This window comes from Manis javanica, chromosome 2 (assembly GCF_040802235.1).
Source record: "Manis javanica isolate MJ-LG chromosome 2, MJ_LKY, whole genome shotgun sequence".
NCBI classification, from domain to species: Eukaryota; Metazoa; Chordata; class Mammalia; order Pholidota; family Manidae; genus Manis; species Manis javanica.
In genome coordinates this window covers 161,864,965-161,884,769 of record NC_133157.1, presented here as the reverse complement: position 1 = coordinate 161,884,769, position 19,805 = coordinate 161,864,965, and the positions used below count along the sequence as shown (strand labels likewise).

At 37.4% G+C, this 19,805-nt stretch overlaps 1 protein-coding gene across 5 annotated transcripts in view; it reads right to left on the bottom strand.

Moving 5' to 3' along the window:
* Nucleotides 1-576: 576 nt before the first annotated feature.
* Nucleotides 577-19,805, bottom strand: part of GDAP1 (ganglioside induced differentiation associated protein 1) — a 48,453-nt gene continuing 29,224 nt past the window's right edge. For 2 of the 5 annotated variants that reach the window (XM_073229718.1, XM_073229717.1), the window contains exons 2-5: nt 7,559-7,732; nt 6,254-6,348; nt 4,131-4,245; nt 577-3,141 (exon numbers count right to left, since the gene is read on the bottom strand). In XM_073229718.1, coding sequence (XP_073085819.1) covers nt 2,759-3,141; nt 4,131-4,245; nt 6,254-6,348; nt 7,559-7,715 — 750 coding nt within the window. In that variant the 5' untranslated portion in view covers nt 7,716-7,732 and the 3' untranslated portion in view covers nt 577-2,758. Of the gene's footprint in view, nt 3,142-4,130; nt 4,246-6,253; nt 6,349-7,558; nt 7,733-17,269; nt 17,463-18,165; nt 18,389-19,805 lie in introns of those variants that run through there. The other 3 variants (XM_017642290.3, XM_036998291.2, XM_036998292.2) reach the window with 3 other exon arrangements.

The window sequence follows — 19,805 nt, the reverse complement described above, 5'->3', positions numbered from 1 at the left end:
GATACTCTAATACGAACAAATAGAGAATAACAATGTAAATGGGCCAAACATTTGGCATAAGCAATATAAATGCTGTCTAAATACTAATTTACTTACTGCATTAATTTGACTTCTGTGTCTTTACCATGGTGCTTTCCCCTGAGCAGATTACAGAGTTGTGTATCACTTGATTGAATTTCTATCTGATGATTACAATAATGGCTAAGCTTACTAAGGTGAAAACGTGGATGGTACTTTGAATATTCATGATCCATAACTCAATAAAACAAAACTATTTTGGAAAAAAATACTCTCTTGGTGCTTACCATTTTCCTGTTATCTGCTGTTAGGTGGCTGGCTGCAAAAGAACTTAGTGATCAGGATCAATATGTTATTTTTTAAGCTGCCTTTCTTATTCATAAAATTGTGGGATATAAATAAATCTTGAATCAGTAATTGTATGTTATAAGGAAAATATGACATCCTATAGCTGAATCTTGAATATTTAACTTCTGCTTATTTTACTTTAATTATCACACCTTGTTTTGATTTTAGTGAAAAATACACATTTTCTCAAAAAGATTACAAAATTAGTGCTCATATTTATTTTCCAATTACCTTTAATGATCTTATAGGCAGAACAGTATCTTGATATTTCTATTACATTCAACAATACCAAATATCTATAACTTTGATGTCAATATCAATAATTACTAAAATTCTAGCAAGCAATTTACATCTGCGATAAGGAAAATGGATCCAAAAAGCATATAATTGCAATAACAATAAAATAGTATTTATGTGTTAAAACATAAATAGCTAACATAAATTCAGTTCCTCACATATCTAATTGTGATATTTACACAAATTTTGGAAACTCAGTAGCACACTGGCCAATCACCAATGACTGTGAAAAAGAAAATACATAAAAGTGCCTATTTGGCTAATAGTGTACATTTAGCTCTTTAACTTGATATTGTATGGTAGTTACCCCTTTCAAAACATTAGAAATCAATACTACATGTGCCTCAAGCTTTTTTACAGATGAATGATCTGATGGAGATGCCCTCATTTCAGAAACTAAGGTCATTAATTTTTATCTTCACTTGTATCAGAAGTCTCGCTGAATCTAAAGAATGCCCCATCTCAGACTACTGGATGAATGGCGACATCTAGTGGTCACCATATCCCTAAACAAACGTTTTGAAAGAACTCAAGGCTATCTGCATTACAAGTAAAATCACCAGGATGTATGATCTTTAATATTGACACATGCGTATTTCCAGTGAAACTGTAGCATAAAATCACAAACACTTCCTAAAGGTCTTCTCTGATTCAGTAATAATGTAAATTTAAGGAAAACCCAGCATTGGGCTTCTAATCTTTATTCTTAACAACCCTTACATTAGTAAATATCCAACATAGATTTTTATAAAAATCCAATTTTGATTTCTTTATGTCTGTGTTCTTCTAACGGTGCCATAAAGAACTCTGAAACATGATGAACTACTCAATAATCAGTTTTGTGGCTCTTTTATGAATACATGGATTGGAATGTCCGAGCAACAATTTCAGACGCTCTATACAACAATGTAGTGAGGAGCAAAATTGAGACATTATAAAAGCTGCCAGTCTGTTCATACTTGTTGGATTGAGATTACACTGGAGACATTATTTATTAATTTTTTGTAAACAGGGAACATCCATTTCATCAAGATTTTCTAAAACTGATTCATGAAATGGAATGATAGAATCATTTACCATCAAAAAGTCATTGTTTCTCAAGCATGACTGCTTCCAACTAATGAAAAAGTCAGTACATTCTTTTGCTATTTTTCACAGCCAACCTGTGCAAAAGGCAGTCCAAGAAAGCTTTTGTTGTTCACTGGAACCTTAGCTCATCATTCTCTATTACATACTTCCTGCCAGAGACCTAAAACTGCTCCCAAAACATTTGTGGCCAACTCCAAAGAAACACTTCCTGTCACCATAAGAGTATTCCCGAGCATAAACTATATGATGCAGTTCCACGGGTGTTCATGGGAATGCACTGGGTTTATCCCTTCCAGATGAACTGAGGAACCCCTCAAGGAGTCCAGATATACAAGAATGAATACAGGTAGACATCACTGTTGACTTATTTTATCTCCCCTAAATTAATTGCTGCAGGCCAGGACTAGACCTTTCTCTGTAACATTTTAAGGCTTTGCTGAAAACAAAAAACAGACATAAGCCTACACAACAGTTTTTGTGTTGAAACACCAGCCTCCTCTAATGTACAGTGAGCATATCTGTACTCCCAGATCATCAAAAGACCCACTACCCAAGCACATGCCATGCTGCTTTCTGAACCCATGTAATGAAGATCATTTCTGAACTCCAGGAGAAAATGTTGCTAACTATTCAACACCCAGTGCATCCAGATAATCTCAGATGAAGAGCTATAGGCAATCACAGGTTATTATTACTGTCTGCTCACAGTAATAACCTTCTCCCAAAATACATAATTCAGAACTTGAACTAGACTTGAATTAAGGGTCTATTCTCTACCTGTCAGCATTTATATATCTTGACCTCGCAAATGTTTTCAGGATGTATTCTCAAACTTACCAGCCCACAAAAACATTTTCATTGCCTCTTCGCTCATAAACTACCCAAAGAGTAAAGTAAATTATGCTTGTTGTTAGTTGCCCAGGGTCATTCTTCACTGAGCCTGGAAGAACGGACAAGGGTCTAGCTGGATGGTTGGAGGAGCTGCCACCATGAGATCCCTACACGCCTAGAAGTAATTTGGTCTGGGTCTCAGTGCTAAAATCATGCTTCCAAGTCTCTTCCTGAAAATCATAAAAGCAAAATATCCCATTCCTGCAAGCAAACTAACCACGAGGGTGGTGCCAAGAACTTTTGGGGCCCTCTTCTTGGCCACCCGGAATGCTGTTGGCAGCACAGCAGAGATTAATATATTGTTGACATGTCCTAAAACCTTGTTAAATGTTTTTCTCTTCAAGACACGCTCATAATAGGTTTCCAAGTTCGGTCGCTTTCCATTTCCCCAGTTTCTCCTCGCAAACCCCAGGAACTTCAGTCGATGCAATGTGACAGCAAGAGAGACATCTGCCAGGGTGAAGGATTCTCCGCAGAGCCAAGGCTGGCGGCCCTCTTCTAATCAGAGAAAGGGACATGGAGAATTAGGGGCAAGTGCTGTACAGACAGACTCTAATTTTGTCTCAGTCTTGAGGGCAAATGTGACTATAGCAAAAGATGAATGGCCATAAAACCTTTTTTTGACAATCACACTCTGCACGTAATTTTATGCTAAAAAAAAAATCCATGCAAATGTATCCCAAGTAAAGGAAACTTGCTTGACATCTTGTTTCCCACCTAAATTCCTAGGTGAAACTGGAGCCTTTTGAACTCAAAGCCTATCTATCATTTTGTAAAGAATTCTCAGGAGTTGAAAGCCTTCAAGCCAGAGGAGTTAACAGATATTTCCTTTTGGTTTAGGAAAACAACAGGTGTACTTTAGGAAAAGTCGTAAACCTGTGCCTAAAATGCTACTGAGTAGTTGCTGCTCCTAGTTAATGACTTAAAGCAAAAGAAAATCCCTGTTGTAAAGCAAGTTTCAGGTAAGATAGTCTTCACCTTTGCTGTCTATGTGAGTGCACCTGGGCAACAGCTTCATCATGAAGTCAGGTTCACACGTACAATAGAGGGATAATCACCAGCTGTCCTGCAGGTATACAAGGCTGGCCCCATTTTATACTTTACTTTATACTGGAAGTTCTCTCCTTAAGGGAAAAACTAGAGGGAGCATTCTCAGGTCACACTGAGTTATACTCAACTATCACTCAGTTAATTACAAAATAACTCCGGTAATTACAAATCTGTAAAACAGGCTAGGTAGGAATCTTCCAACCATATCTTAGATTGTGCAGAAAAATCTTTCACCAGTCATATTTCACATAGATGCAGACTGAATTACAACTACACACCTGGGCTTTACTGAATTCAATGATTGTTGCTATCATTAACTTAAACTACCCATAAATAACAATAAAAACAGATTACAGAATGTTTTTGGTGAAATCTAAGAATGTTCTGATAAGTACTCCTGGTATTCAGAAGAGAAAATACATACAATGAGAACCTACCTGGGGTTTCTTCATTTCTTCTTTGCAACTCAGTTTCAACCTGATCCAAGACTTTCTCCAATTCATCAAGAATTTTCTTCAAATATTTGACATTGTCATGGTCAAGCAGCTTTGACTAATTAACAAAAATAACTAAACAGTTTATTTATGTCTGTAAAAGCAATCAATGTAGAGCAAAGCAGATATAAACTCTTACAGAGTTGGAGCCTGTTCATTCTAAACAATGAGAAAAATAGAATAACTTTGTTAAAGCAAAATGCAAAGCTGAGAAGATGCTCTGGCTGTGGAAATAGCCAGACCCACTGCTCACTGGCAATTCCTGCAGGACCAGATAACCAGAGAAGGCAATGAATATGATGGGTACAAAGAGACTCCTCTCATGCCCAACTCAAGAATGGAATTGCAGCAGTCTTCAGTGAATGAATAAAGGAAGGGGCAGGGCGAATGGAAAAATATAAATGAAGTGAATTAAAGAGCAAATGGAAAATAAGGAGTGCTATGTGTGAAGGCATTTCTGCTGAGAAGCTCACTTAGCTGAGATAAAGGAAAATGGGAAGTTTAAGGGAGGGTTAGGAGTGTTATGTTTGCTATGTTTTTAATATGGGAGAAGCTTACACATGCTGCTGAGCCATGAGAAAAAAATCTCCAGAAAGACAAAGGCTCACTATGACCGATGAAGCAAAGCCTGGCTCCTTAGGAGGCAGACAAGTCAAAGTGGGTTAAAGACTTGAACATGAGACCTGAAGCCATAAAACTCCTAGAAGAAAACACAGGCAGTAAGCTCCCTGACATCAGTCTTCGCAATGACTTCTTCAACCTGACACCAAAAGCAAAAACGAGCAAAATGTGACTACATCAAACTAAAAAGCTTCTGCACAGCAAAAGAAACCATCAACAAAATGAAAAGGCAACCTACAGAATGGGAAAAAATATTTCCAAATTATCTGATAAGGGACTAATATCCAAAATATACAAAGAGCTTATACAATTCAACAGCAAAAAAAAAAAATCTAATTTAAAAGAAGACATATACATGGTATGTACAATGGTATGTAAAAAGGTGCTCAACATCACTAATCACCAGGGAAATGCAAATCAAAACCAAGGTGAGATATCACCTCATACCTCATACCTGTTAGAATGGCTATGATCAAAAAATAAACAAGAAATAACAGGTGCTGGTAAGGACATGGGGAAAGGGAACCCTTGTGCACGGTTGGTGGGAATGTAAATTGTTGCAGCCACTAAGGAAAATAGCATGGCAGTTCCTCAAAAAATTAAAAATATAACTACCAAGTGATCCAGCAATTCTACTTCTGGGTATTATCTGAAAAAAATGAAAACACTAACTCAAAAAGATATATGCATCTCCATGTTCACTGCAGCATTATTTACAGTAGCCAAGATATGGAAATAACCTAAGTATCCATCAATGAATGAATGGATAAAAAAGATGTTGTACATAGATATAATGGAATATTAATTAGCCATAAGAATGAAATTTTGCCATTTGTGGCAACATAGATGGACCTGAAGGGCATTATTATGTCAGGCAGATCTATTTCAAAGAAATTAGACAAATACCATATGATTCCTCTTATATGTGGAATCTTAAAAAAAATAAACTCATAAATACACAGAACTGTGGTTGCCAGAGGCAAGGAGAGTGGAGAGGAAGAAATGAGTAAAGGTAGTCTAAAGGTAAAAAAAAAAAAACAAGAGGAGGGAGAAGAGTATGTTTTGAAGAACAAACTTGCCAATGCCTTATTTGTAGGAAAACAAGGAAAAGAAGTCATAGAGGGCTAGCAATGCCTTTAAGTAGCAGTATACCTGAAGTGAGAGATTCCTAGAATACTTTATTAACTCACTTTTACATCTTATATATTTTCTTAGAAAGCATCATGAGCAATATCTTCTTTTTTAAGGATTTGTTTCATTAGGTTTGAATATGAAATCTAATAAAGAAAAATTATTTCCAAAAGCAAAACCATAAGCCAAAGATAATATATGTATTGGTGACTGGTGATATTTAATAGAAGATATTCTGGAAATCTTTTATTTAAAAAAGTAGAACATGTAATACAAACAGTGGATGTCAACTGAAGACAGCCTGGTTTACTTACTTTAAGTCGTTTCTGCTTTGCAATGTAGGCCTCTTGTAAATCTGGGTTTTCTTCAGCAAGTTTTTTCAGTTCAGATTCTGTGTTACCAATTTGGCCTGACAACAAAATCATTTTTGAAATGGAAAATCATTTCCTCCCTTCATTACTAGAAACGAGAAGCAGGGAAACTCGCTGGTAAGAGCATTAGCTCTGCGGCTCACACCCGGCCTCTGCCTCGGACTGACCCTCTCTGTGCCTTAGTTTCCTCAGCTTTAAAATGGAACTGTCAGAGTGTCTGCGACATAGGCTAGGGATTAAAGCAAGGCCAGTACATCATCCATGCTCAGTGCAGGGTGACTGCATTACCTTTCAATACCTTTCAAGTTTTCTGTAATAAATGTCTATATAAAGGGAAGGAATGGGCCATATTAAAAAAAAAATAGTAACTCCAGGTGATAGCACTGTAGTCATAATACTTGTTTGAAATCATATAATGAACACTTATGAAGAGGAGGAGGAGGAACAGGAAGGTGAGAAACCAGAAAAGAGGGGAGAAAAATGCAGGGGAGAAGAGAAGGGGAGGGAAGGGAAGGGAAGAAAGAGGTGAGGGGACAGGAGAAGTATCAGGAAGAAAGAAAAGTAATGTAAGAGAGTGATAAAGGTGAGGTATGACATAATGCAAGAACATAGTTGCTAGAATTAGAAATCTAAGTTTGAAGGATCCTAGTCAAACGCCCCCAGAGTCTGACCACAGCCCCGCTCCCTTCCCTTCCTATCCCAATGGTCTGTGCCATACAGTACACCCGCTTCTGCTCCACATCTCATGCACTGACCCTACCCTGTCCTCAGGACAGGAGGAAAGGAAAGAGCTGGATATCACAACTCAACCTCAATAAATCTCCAGTCACTGAAATTAGAGCAGCAGACAGCCTTACACCAGCTAATAGTAATAAAACAAAAATCAAGACTACAAAGTAAGCTCAATTACCCACCCCAGCACATCCCCACTTTCCTGATTCCTAGCCAATTTGTCCATGAGAACACATTGTGTTCTATATTTTTCCATAGACCACTCTTCTGACTTTGATCTAGGCTTAGCCATCAAAGCCAACAACTTAGAAATCAGCTCCTATGGCCAATAAACATACAGCTAAACAGCTGAAGCACAGATTAACCCGACTGGTGCATGGATCAATCTATAAGACTCATTTCCATGAAGCAGACTCAACAACCATGTTCCTATGTCTTCATGAGATGGGCTGGATCTCAAAAATGAATTAAAATAAACTTGAGACAGAATTCCAGGTCTTTAAGTTGTTTACGTACTGCGAATTCTTGTGGTTGCATAAGCTGGGATCATGGAGTCCACAGTTAGCTCAGGATGTAAAATGCAGCCATGTGTGTAGGCATCCATTGGCAATGAGTCAAGCAGTTCTCGATAATGTTGTACCCGTGGGTAATACATGCTTCCTTTATCAGGCATTAACCTGGGTGTTTTTTCTAAAATACATACATGAACATTGAAGAAAAAGTTACAAATGGGATCTTATGTCCAAAAGCAAAACCAAAAGCCCCAACCCACTCATCAATAACATTTTCAATATTATATCAAGGCATTTAAAAGATGACATTACCCCAGCCCAGGCTTCAGAATTTGAAATGGACTGATACCAGACCAGACCCCAAACCATGATCACACTGGCATTATCTTCTCCACCTTGCAAATTGCTACTCAGCTCTCAAAGTCTAGTTATATATGCCAACTCCTGTGTTCCCTGACCTTCTACAAATACCAGCATCTGATTGGGTCAGGTGTACCTTCCTCTGTGTATGTGAATACCTTGTACATACTCAATTTAGCCCTTATCACCTTATTTAGTTGTTTGTATCTCTTTGCCCCATGAACCCCTTCAGGGCAAGGAACCTGTGATCCAGGGTCTAGGAGAATGTCTAATATATTTTAGACCCTTGGTAAAGGTTGGTTGAGTGAATGAAAGTTCATTATGGGAAGCTGATAAGGGACCACTTTTCAGAGGTTCCAATTAATATTAAGAATGACCCTGTTGATGTTATGAGAATGTGAATTGACAATCTTCATGGAATTTGCCAGAAATTTCTAATATTTTATCTCTGGAGAGAGGGCTCTATATGAATCTTTACTTGCTGGTTAAACTCTAGATTCCTTGAGGGAAGGGACCATGTATTGTTCTCTATTGAATCGCCAATGACCAATATGATGTTTGGTTCCAATATGTTAGGTGTCCAATAAATTTCAATGGAATGAATGAATATATTCCCAGACCTCTAGTTATTATAGACCATTTGAGCTATAGAATCTCTGTAGTAGTTAATGAGGACACTGAGATATAGAGGCTGAGATATTCTCCCAATATCCCACAGCTAAAGGTAGAACAAAACTAGTCACTAACACCTAATGCAGTGCTCTGTTTTACTACACCATCACAACATCTTCAAAGGGTTTACGTTTGAGAGACACGCCAAGAAGAATAAAGATGAATCACATGATCCAAAGGTCAGGGCTATGTCCTTTCAGAGTCATTTTCCACTTCTGACATTCAAACTACTCCTGAAAAACGCCAACAAGCTTATTCCAACAGGTGAAAAGAACAGCCTCAATTTATTTCATTATTTCTTAGTTTGGGTTATTTATTTAATTTAGAATCCTTTTGAGCATCCCACACTCATTCATAAGTGTTGACAATTCAGAGTTGGTTGCTGAGCATTTCAGGCAAGCTCTCATAATGCCAGAACAAGCAGAACAAGCTTTTTAATCCAACAGGCTATTTCTGACTCTCTAAGAAAAAAGAAGATGGATTACTCCTCAAACCAATGGGCAAATATCTAATTTCCTGCAGGGGAGTACAATTCTAAAGGCTGCACTGAATAACCAAGAATGAAGTGTCAGGTACATACTGCTTGTCAACAGGGAATTTACCCGACTACAGCACACCTGCTTGCTGACCTTTCAGGATCTCAGCATATCACCAGGATCCCAACCAATACACAGCAGACATTTGCATGAGGACAGCACACTGGAGGACTTCTAGGGCCTTGAAATTCTAAAGAGTTCTTAATCTTTTGTGTGCCCACTGACCTCTTCTCAAAATAATGTCTTAAATGCATACAAGACAGGATTGCAAAGGAAATTGATTATATTAAAATACAGTTATCAAAGTAATTTTAAATTATAAAATACAAATTGGGTACCTTTTTATTAACACATTAACAAGATCTAGCAGCAGGTCTAATAACTACCATAATTTCAAAGTAGTTATGAACATAATTGATATTTTAAGATATCTGCAATAACTTGATATGTTATGAATATATCTGTGATTTTCACTGGTAACAAAGATAACAACTGTGGACTATGCCTACAGTGGACATGAAAGGAAATGATATGGTTTTGTTGGAAATTAGAGAAAATAAATACATAATATTTTTTTCCTCTAAGGGCCCAAATCTCCTGAATTCTATTCATAGACCACTGAGGACAATAGTTCTTAAAGTATAGTCTGAGAATCACTGAACTTCCCCAAGACACTCTCAGTGGGTCTACAGAGTCAAAGCTACTTTTATAGTAATACTGAGATGTTAATTGCTTTTTCAGTCCTTTCTCCAAAGGGTACAGCAGGGTTTGCCAGAGGCTACACAACACATGATGACTCCATCACTCTAACAGTTAAGGGGAGTGTGGGCTTCTGTATTCATTTTAATTTTTTCTATTTTAATTTCTAATTTTGTAAATATTGATAGATACAGCCCACATAAACAAAAGCTCTGGGTATCCTCAACCAGAAAGTTTAAGAACCACTGCTCTGCAGGCCCAAGAACCTCGGGTTAATAACCATAAATAGCACAGCATTTTAAAATGCTTTCCAACTCATTACATTTATGACTACTAGCTCTGGCTGCTTTCTGATTCCAGGCCTGGGGCTTGTCTTCAGAAGAGCACACCACTTCCTTCCTGGGAAAGTACATGAGAGCAGGAAAAAGACCTAATTGCTTTCTGGGGAAGTTCCAGCTGGTCAAGCCTCAATTTTCAGAGGACAGATGTTTAAATCCATGAAAATAATTTTCTTCTACTCAGTGCACCATTACTGTGTAACTATCTCCCAAAACACTTTGTCAGACAGAGATTACAATACCCACTGGACCCAAGTTCTCTTCCAGGCCCACTGTCTCTTCAAGGAAACCCTGTCCAGTATCACACATGCAAAGTGCTGCCATTGCCCTCCTGACACCAGAGCACACGTGTCCACTGCCTTTGGAAATACAGTTTTTCAAGGACAATTGGGAATTCCCTTTGAAGTATACAGGAGATATCCCCTCTCTGATGCTATTTTATTTTCTAATCCTTCCCTAAAGCATTTTTGTTAAATACAAAAAAAAAAATCTTTTCTGGGTATTCTACCTTAGTCAGGAGTGAGAAAGCAATGGAATACTTCCAGAAGTAAGGGAATCAAGGGACTTTTCAGAAGCAGGCAATGAGAAGAGTTCCCAGCAATGGGGAACATGGTTGCAGTAGAGGAAACCAGGATTAATGACTAAACTGGAAGAATAGATAAGAATAAATAAATTGGCATAAAACTTGAGTTCCTAGAAAAATTGAGGGCAAGGCAGGTCTGGTATTGCACCTAAATGTAGGCAGCAAATTAGAAACAAGCAGATAGACATAAAGCAGAAAAATGTGCTAAAGAACAAGAGAAAAAAGGAATTATTTTTAAAAATTAGAAAGAAACAATAAAAGTATTCTGCAGCTATTTAATGTGGACAGAAGCTCCCTACATTCTCAAGTTCCTGTATTGCTGGGTAGAATAACAAAGGCCCTGAGCCATTAAAAAAAAAAGTACATTGTTTCCCCAAGGGCAAAAATAAAAAGAATTTAGGGGCTTAAAGGGATAAGCCTCCATTTTACTAAACTAACTGCTCTGATTTCCTACATTTCCCAGTGAGGGGAGATAAAGGAGGCATTATTTTACTCTTTTTTCAAGAAAGAGTGCCCCAAGGTCTATTTGAATAACTTTCAGGCCTTCCTTATTAGCTCAGTAAAAACAGATTAGATTACATTTCCATCTTTATCCCTTTGCTGATTTTTTTTTATTTTACTTAGATCACTTAGTGATGACATTGGTATATAAGGTAATATACATCATGCAGCTAAACAAAATTGTGCCCTTCAACTAGTCATACACCAGACTATTAAAAAATACATTATAATATGGTAAACAATTAAGTTAGAACCTGAAGCAAGAGATATGGTTACAGACTGACTACAATGCAAGGCTATTGTAATTTTGGAACTGGAAAAATCAAATCTAAACACAGATGAGAAGAAAACATATGGTGTGGGTAGCTCCAGGGTGGGGGAAAGCATGTTCCCAGCCCAGAGCGAATAAACGAGTGTAACTGGTGAAGCCAAAAAATCAGTCAAGGGAAAAGCTAGATGGGGAGAAGCTCTTTATTGCTTACAAGAGACCTGGCTCTGTAGGTCTCCCCTGGCCGCCAATCTCCCTCTCTGCTCCTCTCTCATCCCAGCACACCCTCCCCTCTCCCCTGCCTCCTCCCACCGCCACTTCCGGGAGAAACTCCGCAGGCAGAGCCCTGGAGACTAACAGGTGCCTGACCAATTGCAACAGAGGGGAGGAGAGAACAGCTTCTCTCCGTCCCTGGTCTCCAGAGGCTGCCAGAGAGAGGCTGAAGCACTAAACACCTTGGTTACATAAAACAAGTAAGGCCAGGCAAGAGGTTCTGGAACTATTGCAATTTTTACCTACAGTGTCAAATTACATAAATTCATTACATGCATACAGGATTTTCTGAGACAAGGCCAAATTTGTAGCTTTATTTTCAATAAAGTTTATACCTTAAATGTTTAACTACTTTTTATTTAATTGGTATTATATTCAAGACTTTTAACAGGAACATTCATAATTGGGGGTTAAAAACTCCTTTAACAGACAGTTTGTCTAATTATTGTATACACACAATACAAAACCAAGACCTCTGCATTTTAACACCACCATCTATCCACTAAAATTGGAAAAAAGTTTTTTCTTTTTAAAGTTAGTTTTAAAAACCACTTTTCTTGGCTCAAACAAGTGTTAAAGACTTGTTTTATTTTCCTTAGCATATACCACCATATTTTCTCCACACTAGAATCTTTGTGCTAATCTGCAATTTCAGTAGATATGCTATAAGGCATATAAAGTTATTCAACTATATATGAAAACCTTTTAGTAATAAACATAAAATTATTTATTCTATGAACCTTGCCAATAAGTGGAAATGCCTTACACAAATAAGCATGTATTTTTAATGCAGCAGCAGTGACTTCAGCATTAGTTATTTTAAAATCTGAGTTGATTTTTAATAAAATTCTGTCTGTAAAATGAACTTACATTTTCTAATCAGACTTGTATGTTACTTTAATATCACACTAGAATACCTTATTTCCAAACAAATTCTACTTCCTAAGAACACTTTAAATGATACATAGAGACATTGTCTTCAGAGAATTCTTATATAACATTAAATTACTAAAATTCAATATTCACCATATGATATCCATGATTTCAGGTTACCACTAAGTTATTTGGCAGTAATAAATAGATTATGTTCTAATATTTTGTAGTTATTTCATGCCCACATTTATTTTTTTATCTAGTGGTTAAAATTCACTGAAAGGTTATGAGTAATATAAGGAAATCTAGATTTAAAATTCCAGATTGTGTGAATATTCACTTGCCACATCCACTGTGCCTGTGTTTTTTACTTATTATCATATCTCATCTAGCTTGATCAGTTTAACACTTTAACATTATTCTTCATTACATGCCCAAAGATAAAAAGGTGTCATGTACATGAAAAGGAGTCTATAAAACTGTGTAGTAATAATCACACATACATTACAGAAAGGTTTTGTATTATATCAAGTTTATAGAATAAAATTATATATGAAGATTAGTAAGCTTCTAAAGATTTGGGACCTTTGAACTACCCCATGACCTTACACCAATTAACCCCAATTGATTTCTCCTAAAAGAATGAACAGATTGCTGTTGGCCAGCCCTTGGTTGAGCAGCCATAATTGAGTACCTCTAAATTCTTCCTTTGACCTAAGTTCTGACCTTAGGGAGTATCACTGAGTGTTCCATGTAACTGCTTTAAAAACAAAAAAAAATCAAGCATAGCAATCATCCAACTTAGATACTTGCTTTTTTTACACTAACATTTGAAAAGGTTTGCGTTGGCTATCAGACTTCTCCCTCAGTACTACCAATTATTTAATGAAGTTATCTCAAAAGCATAAGAATTCAAATATGTAAAAATGATTACACAGAAAGGCTGGGAAAGGTCTATGGGAAAGTCATCATTTTTAGTACAATTTCCAGATGACAGATGAACAAAGGACAGTAAATAACAGCCAAGAAGATACCAGTGACTATATTCTATTCTTTAGGGGAATGGATACACTTAATTAAAACCTATTATAACTCCTATTATAACCATGGGCAACTATAGACCTCATGAAATCCATTCACTTATTCTAATTTGTCAACATTTCTCCAAGTTCCATCCATAATTGGACAAAATGCTGCATGTTCCAATCAGTTCAGAATGTAGTGGGTCACAATTTGTGAGGTTCTGGATAGTAAAAATACTTTCAAACAACTTGAGATCACACTAACCTTCCACTTTGTTATCGACTTTTACTGGCAACTTATTAGTAAGCCAGGTCTCCCATCCTTCATTAATGCAGCTGATTTTTAAGAACAAAGTTCATATACTACACTTACTTTGTTAAATTTTCTTATTTTTCCATTTCATTGTTCCACGACAAGCATTCATAAGCTAGTCATCACACTATCCCAGCCTCTGTCATCTGCAAATGTAACAGCATTTCCACTGTTTCTTTATTCGAGTCATTTATAGAATTGCTAGGCTCAAGTTTGAGAATTGATGCCTATCAGAACACCAGGAGAGAGAGCCCTGCCCAGCCAGACATGTTTTCAATAGTTCATTCATTTCAATCATTCAAAGTAGTTATGAAGCTTCTATTAAAGAACATTCACCATACAAGGCATTGGGAAAACAGTTGTTAATAAGACACACTGTGTATAAACTCAGGGGCTTACAGTGGTCTACAAGTAACTGAAATAATTTAAGTGTGATAAAATTATTATAGGATAAGTAAAACCAGAGTCTATAGCTAATGGGCAACCTGGTATAAGAAATTTTAAGATGAATATTCTTCAATATGGTGGTTTACTCTTCTGAAAATGTGCATTACTTTCATCCAGCCATATTTGCCCCTTTATTCCACAAGGGTATCATATGAAGTAATTTCAAATGCTCTACTTAAATCAAAATACATTATATCTAGAACCATGGCCAGCACTTAGTAGACTCATGTTTTTTTTAAGTGTTAAAGGCATCCTCCAGTAATGTAAAACTTAAGCCAGTTCCTTTTAACTGAGATGCTCAAAAATTGTGTGTTTATGTATATATTTATGTGTATATATTTTTTTCATTTTTGACAATCCATTCTAGAATTCTGCCACACTTTAAGACAGTAATTAATAGCACTTCTTAAAGCTCAAGCAATTACCTAACCCACAGTAACTTGTAGGAGTGCTTCTCAAACTTTAATGTATACATGAATGACTTGAGGATCTTGTTACAATGCAGATTCTGGTTCAAGAGGTCTGTGGTAGAGTCTAAGATTCTGCATGTCTAACAAGTGCCCAGTTGATACCAATGCTGCTGACCAATGGAAAATGCTTTAAGTAGCAAGAACCAGGAGAATTGACCTTTCCCCCTTTGACAGTTGGGATAACATTTATCTGTTTCGTGTCTGGCTTTTCCTAATCTCCATAAGTTCTTAATGATAAACATAAATTACCTTAATGATAACAATGATAACATGTTTGTTTTTTATTTTAAAACTTTGGAATAAACTAGACTAGCCTTCATTTATGTAACTGTTTTCTTGCTGTCTTCATATCTACCATGAGTTCTAAGTCCCTTAGTTTTCTTTTAACCCTTTCCAATTGAATGACTACAAAAGAGAAAAGACTGAAAGAGGAATTGATTGGACTTGATTTCTCTCTGCAATTGGTAAAACTATAACCCTAATTCAAAAGGACAGAGAAGCCAAGTCACCAAGGATATGCAACAAGTTAGTGGCAGCTTCAGACTAGGAGCTGGGATTCTTGATTGTTTGCTTATTCTATTGGTACAACCAGAATTAAAGTCTTTAGTTTACATATTTTCATCTTAATATTTAGCCTGCATTGCCTTCTCCTCTGATTCATCTATAGTAATAAGAACTTCATATTTCACTTGTTTGAGGACACAATGTATTTCAATTTTGTTGTTATACAGTCAAAGCAAAAGAAAAAGCCTAAAAAAAATTTTAAGAAAACTTAATAATCACCAACATTGCTATGTTATAAAGTTACATATTTTACTGAGTATCTTACAAGAGAAACAATGTAAGGAGAAGGAGAAAAGAAGAATGATAGTAGTTCAAGAGATGCTAACAAAAGATTTAAATATTATTTTCCATTTACTGTACTTTTTAATTATTTAAAATAAAATTCTTACACAATTTTGTTTTATTCACATTATAATCACTTCTCCCAAGAAACAAAATTATTATTTAACAAACTTGTCCATTTCCAAAAAGCTCAAGGTTGAGAATAGTCATGGTCTTAAATCAATTATCCACCACTTTCAGTACAGTCCCCAGCATACTGAATTACAAGGGGAGCAAGTAATGGTGCAGGAGAAAGCAGTTCTTTCAAGTCTTCAATTTAGATCAATGGCCACCTCTAATTAAAACCTCCAACCAGAATCCTAGGGAACTAAACTTTTGGTTCAACAATACGAGTAGCTCATTGCTAATCTATTCCTCCTCCCCATTAAGGAGCCATACCTATTTTCTTTTAACTACCTCAGACATTTTTTTGGCTAATTTCCTTTCTTAGCTTCCAATAATTAGGGGTTATACTGTTTTTATCCTGCCAAATTAACATCAGCATACTGGTGGCAGATGAAGAGTAGCTGGATCTCATGCAGCATCTTTTTCAGAAGAATTCTCAGCTGAAAGCTAGGAGCCCTCTCTTCTGTTCTCAATTCTGCCATTGATTAGGTGTGTAATAATGGGCAAACACTGAAGTTACCATTCACTTCAATGGGTGCCATTAGGAACAAGCGACACAGTGTAAGCGGCAATGACTATGACAGTCAGTGTAATATGAGAGTTGAGATTTGAAATATTTACATTCCAGCCCTACCCTGCCATAAAGTAGTTATATTACCTCAGGCAACCACTCTGTTTCTCTTTTCTCATGTACAAAATGCGAATAACTAGTCTACCATGCCTGTCTCAGATAGGTTCTGTTGAGGACTAACAGAATTTTTTTAATGCCTGACATAAAACAACCTACCAATATATGATTATACTTAAAAGTCCTGTAATTTCCTACAAAAGATAAAATCCAAACTATGCAGAAGTAACAAGAGCCAAAGAGCTCCAAGTTTACAATTTCTATCCTCCCTTGCCTAAACTGTATTCCTCTTTATCCTTCCTATTTTTTTTAAGGTGGAACCATTCTGTAGAGTAGATGAAACCGATTTTCATAGTGTACCTTTAGAATCAATATTATGAATTTGACTTTAAGGCTAATAAATCTCCACCACAAACCATACACCTGCAGGGTTTTTTGCAAGTGCATTTAATAGGAACGTCCTACCAATAAAATTTGTAGTTTACATGAGCTCCCTTAAATGGAGCGACATTGGCTTCTGCTTATGGAAATGGAAAAGGTTTTCACCACTAGCCCACCATAGGAAGGAAGGAAGGAAGGAGGAAAGGAGGGAAAGGAGGGAAGGAGGGAGGGAAGGAAGGAAGGGAGGGAAGAAGGGAGGGAGGGAAGAAAAAAGGAAAGCAGGGGACACATATTTGTGTTGAAAGTAAATCCAAGAAATCACAAATAGCCTTAACATTACCATCCAGGAAAGTCTGTTCAAGATAATCAATGATCTGAGTGGCCTCACAAATAATGTTTTCCCCGTGGATAAGGACAGGCACTTCTCCAGTTGAGTTCAAACGCATAAACCAAGGCTCATTGTGCTCACTCAGGGGCAGACTTACATCATGTTCCTCGCACTTCAATGCCTTTTCAGCAATTACCAAGCGCACCTGGAAGAGTTCACCCTGGTTATTACAAGGCATGTGGGCTTTCAATAAAATGACATCCCTGGATACCACCAAGCAGCTTTTCTGTGCTTCCCGGACTTACTAACATTTTCAGCATTTTTTTTAACAATTTCTATTCCTGGAATTAACAAGCGAAATACATTTTAGTGTTACTCTTATAAATTAGAAAAGATAATAAAATCGGTAATGAAAATTATTATGGCTATATTCATTCCACAGTTACCCTCTCCATCAACACTACTACTTTCTCCGAGTGGTAAACCTGATTACGTGTCCTCGCCATACAAAAACCTGCAATACAGATTTGCTAGGCCTTGTCGAAGAGAGCGACCGCGAACAAGGAGAGGTCAAAGAGGGAGTCGTATTCTGCGGTTGCCAGCAGGCTCTTCCTTCTGCCTCTCTCTCCAAGGCCCAGGCCACATGGCCTCCAGCACAGTCCCGAGAGGGATGCCTTTTGGTCGCAGTTCATGAATGGCTGTGCCTACGATATAGCCTTTCTGTCTCGGACTTAACTCTCCCTGTTCCCTCATCCCTGCCTACACTCGAGGGAGCGCCCGCCTAGGTTGGGGCGTTGGAGGCCTGTGTCAGGTGAGCCGGCAAGCGGGCGTTACCCGGGCGAGACCCAGGGGAGCTGTCCAGGTGCTGAAACGCGATCCGCGCCGCCTGCCCTGGTCGAGGCCTTTACCTTTTGAGAGCTGAAGGAATGTGTCCAGTGGTACAGAATGAGCCTAACTTCCTCGTCCGACTTGCCTTCCGCCATGAAGGGCGCGCCCCCTCTGTGCTCGTCCTGCTTCCGAGCCATTTCGGGCTGCGCGAGCGCGAGAGGCCCTAGACTGCCCTCCCGTTACTTCTCGGACCCACACTGCTCCGCAAAGCGTCGCTAGTTTTTCCGCAATGCCTCCTGGAGCCGGGAACGACGAACGGATGCCTGGGAAATGTAGTTTAACCGGCGAAAAAGCGCAGGGCCGATCTGCAAAGTCGCGGGAATTCTTCGTAAACGCTTCCGCTTGCGGAGACCAATTGGGAGGTGCATTTGAACGTTTTTTAGGGGATACGATCTAAAATATGAGTTCCTGATTATCAAAGTTAGTAATGAATAATGTTGATACAATCTAAAATATGAGTTCCTGATTATTAAAGTGAGTAATGAATAATGTTGATTGCAAACTACTCATCAGTTTTGGAAGTGGAATAGAGGTCTCGGAGAAGCAGCAATTTCCCAAGATACTTAAGGTTCCTTTTGGAGAGTCTGTGCCTTTGGCAGAAGGGAAGTTATGATTGACAGAGAAAATACCAGGATAAGGATCTATGGATTGTTCACTGGAAGAGGCTACTGTGGAGTCATGCAGAAATAATAATAATAATAAAACCAATAAATGATGGCAAGTTAAAATAGCCTGGTTGTAAAACAAAGAATTTTTAGAGCAGAACTGCCGGGGTTGGTGTCCTGGTTTTTCAATTTTTCCAATTTTTGAAGTGGAGATAATAATTCCGTTACCCCCATAAGGTTTTAGTGAGAATTAAATAACTGAATACAGTATTAAACACTCAAAACATACTGGCATGTTGTAGCACTCAATATTGTTCACAAATTCAGTTGCCTTATAAACATTCCTTTATAGCCATGTTCAAAATCATAATTTTATGCTAGTCTAGTTATTATTGTACGCCTCTTAAAAGTTGACATAATAGTAAATTAATAAAATTTCTATTTCAGTAAATATGTATTAATATGACCATGAAAAGAATGCTTGTATAATTCATTCGGCAAATGTTTACTGAGCACCTGCTATGTTGCAAGCATACCAAGCCCTGGGAATACAAAAATGTAAAAGACCTGACACTTGGCACCCAAGATGTAAGTCTCGTGGCAGAGACAACAAAATAATCAGACAACCACAGCAGAGATGAGAATTATCGATCTTAGGGTGAACACAGGTACTATGAGAAAAGAGAGGCAGGCATCCAACTCAAATCAAAAAAGGCCCCCAAAGAGACAAAATCTCTTAAGATCCTTCCTCCCCTTTGCAGTACCTTGTTTTCTCCCTAATTCTTTTATATTGTTTAAAGATTTTATAAAGTTTTTTATACCCCTCAGTTAATTCAAAAGCTCAGCCAAAGTGATCCTTTCTAAATTTGCTTTTTTAATCAGGTCACTCTTCAGAATAGAAAGGGAAAAAGCAAAATTTTGAATTCAGACAGAATGGATGAGAGAATGTTTGTAAAGCACTGAGGACAGTGTCTGGAACATAACAGTTGATGAAAGCATATGTGGAAAAGCTCCTCCATGACATTCAAAGGACATCATATTACTCTTGCTCTTCT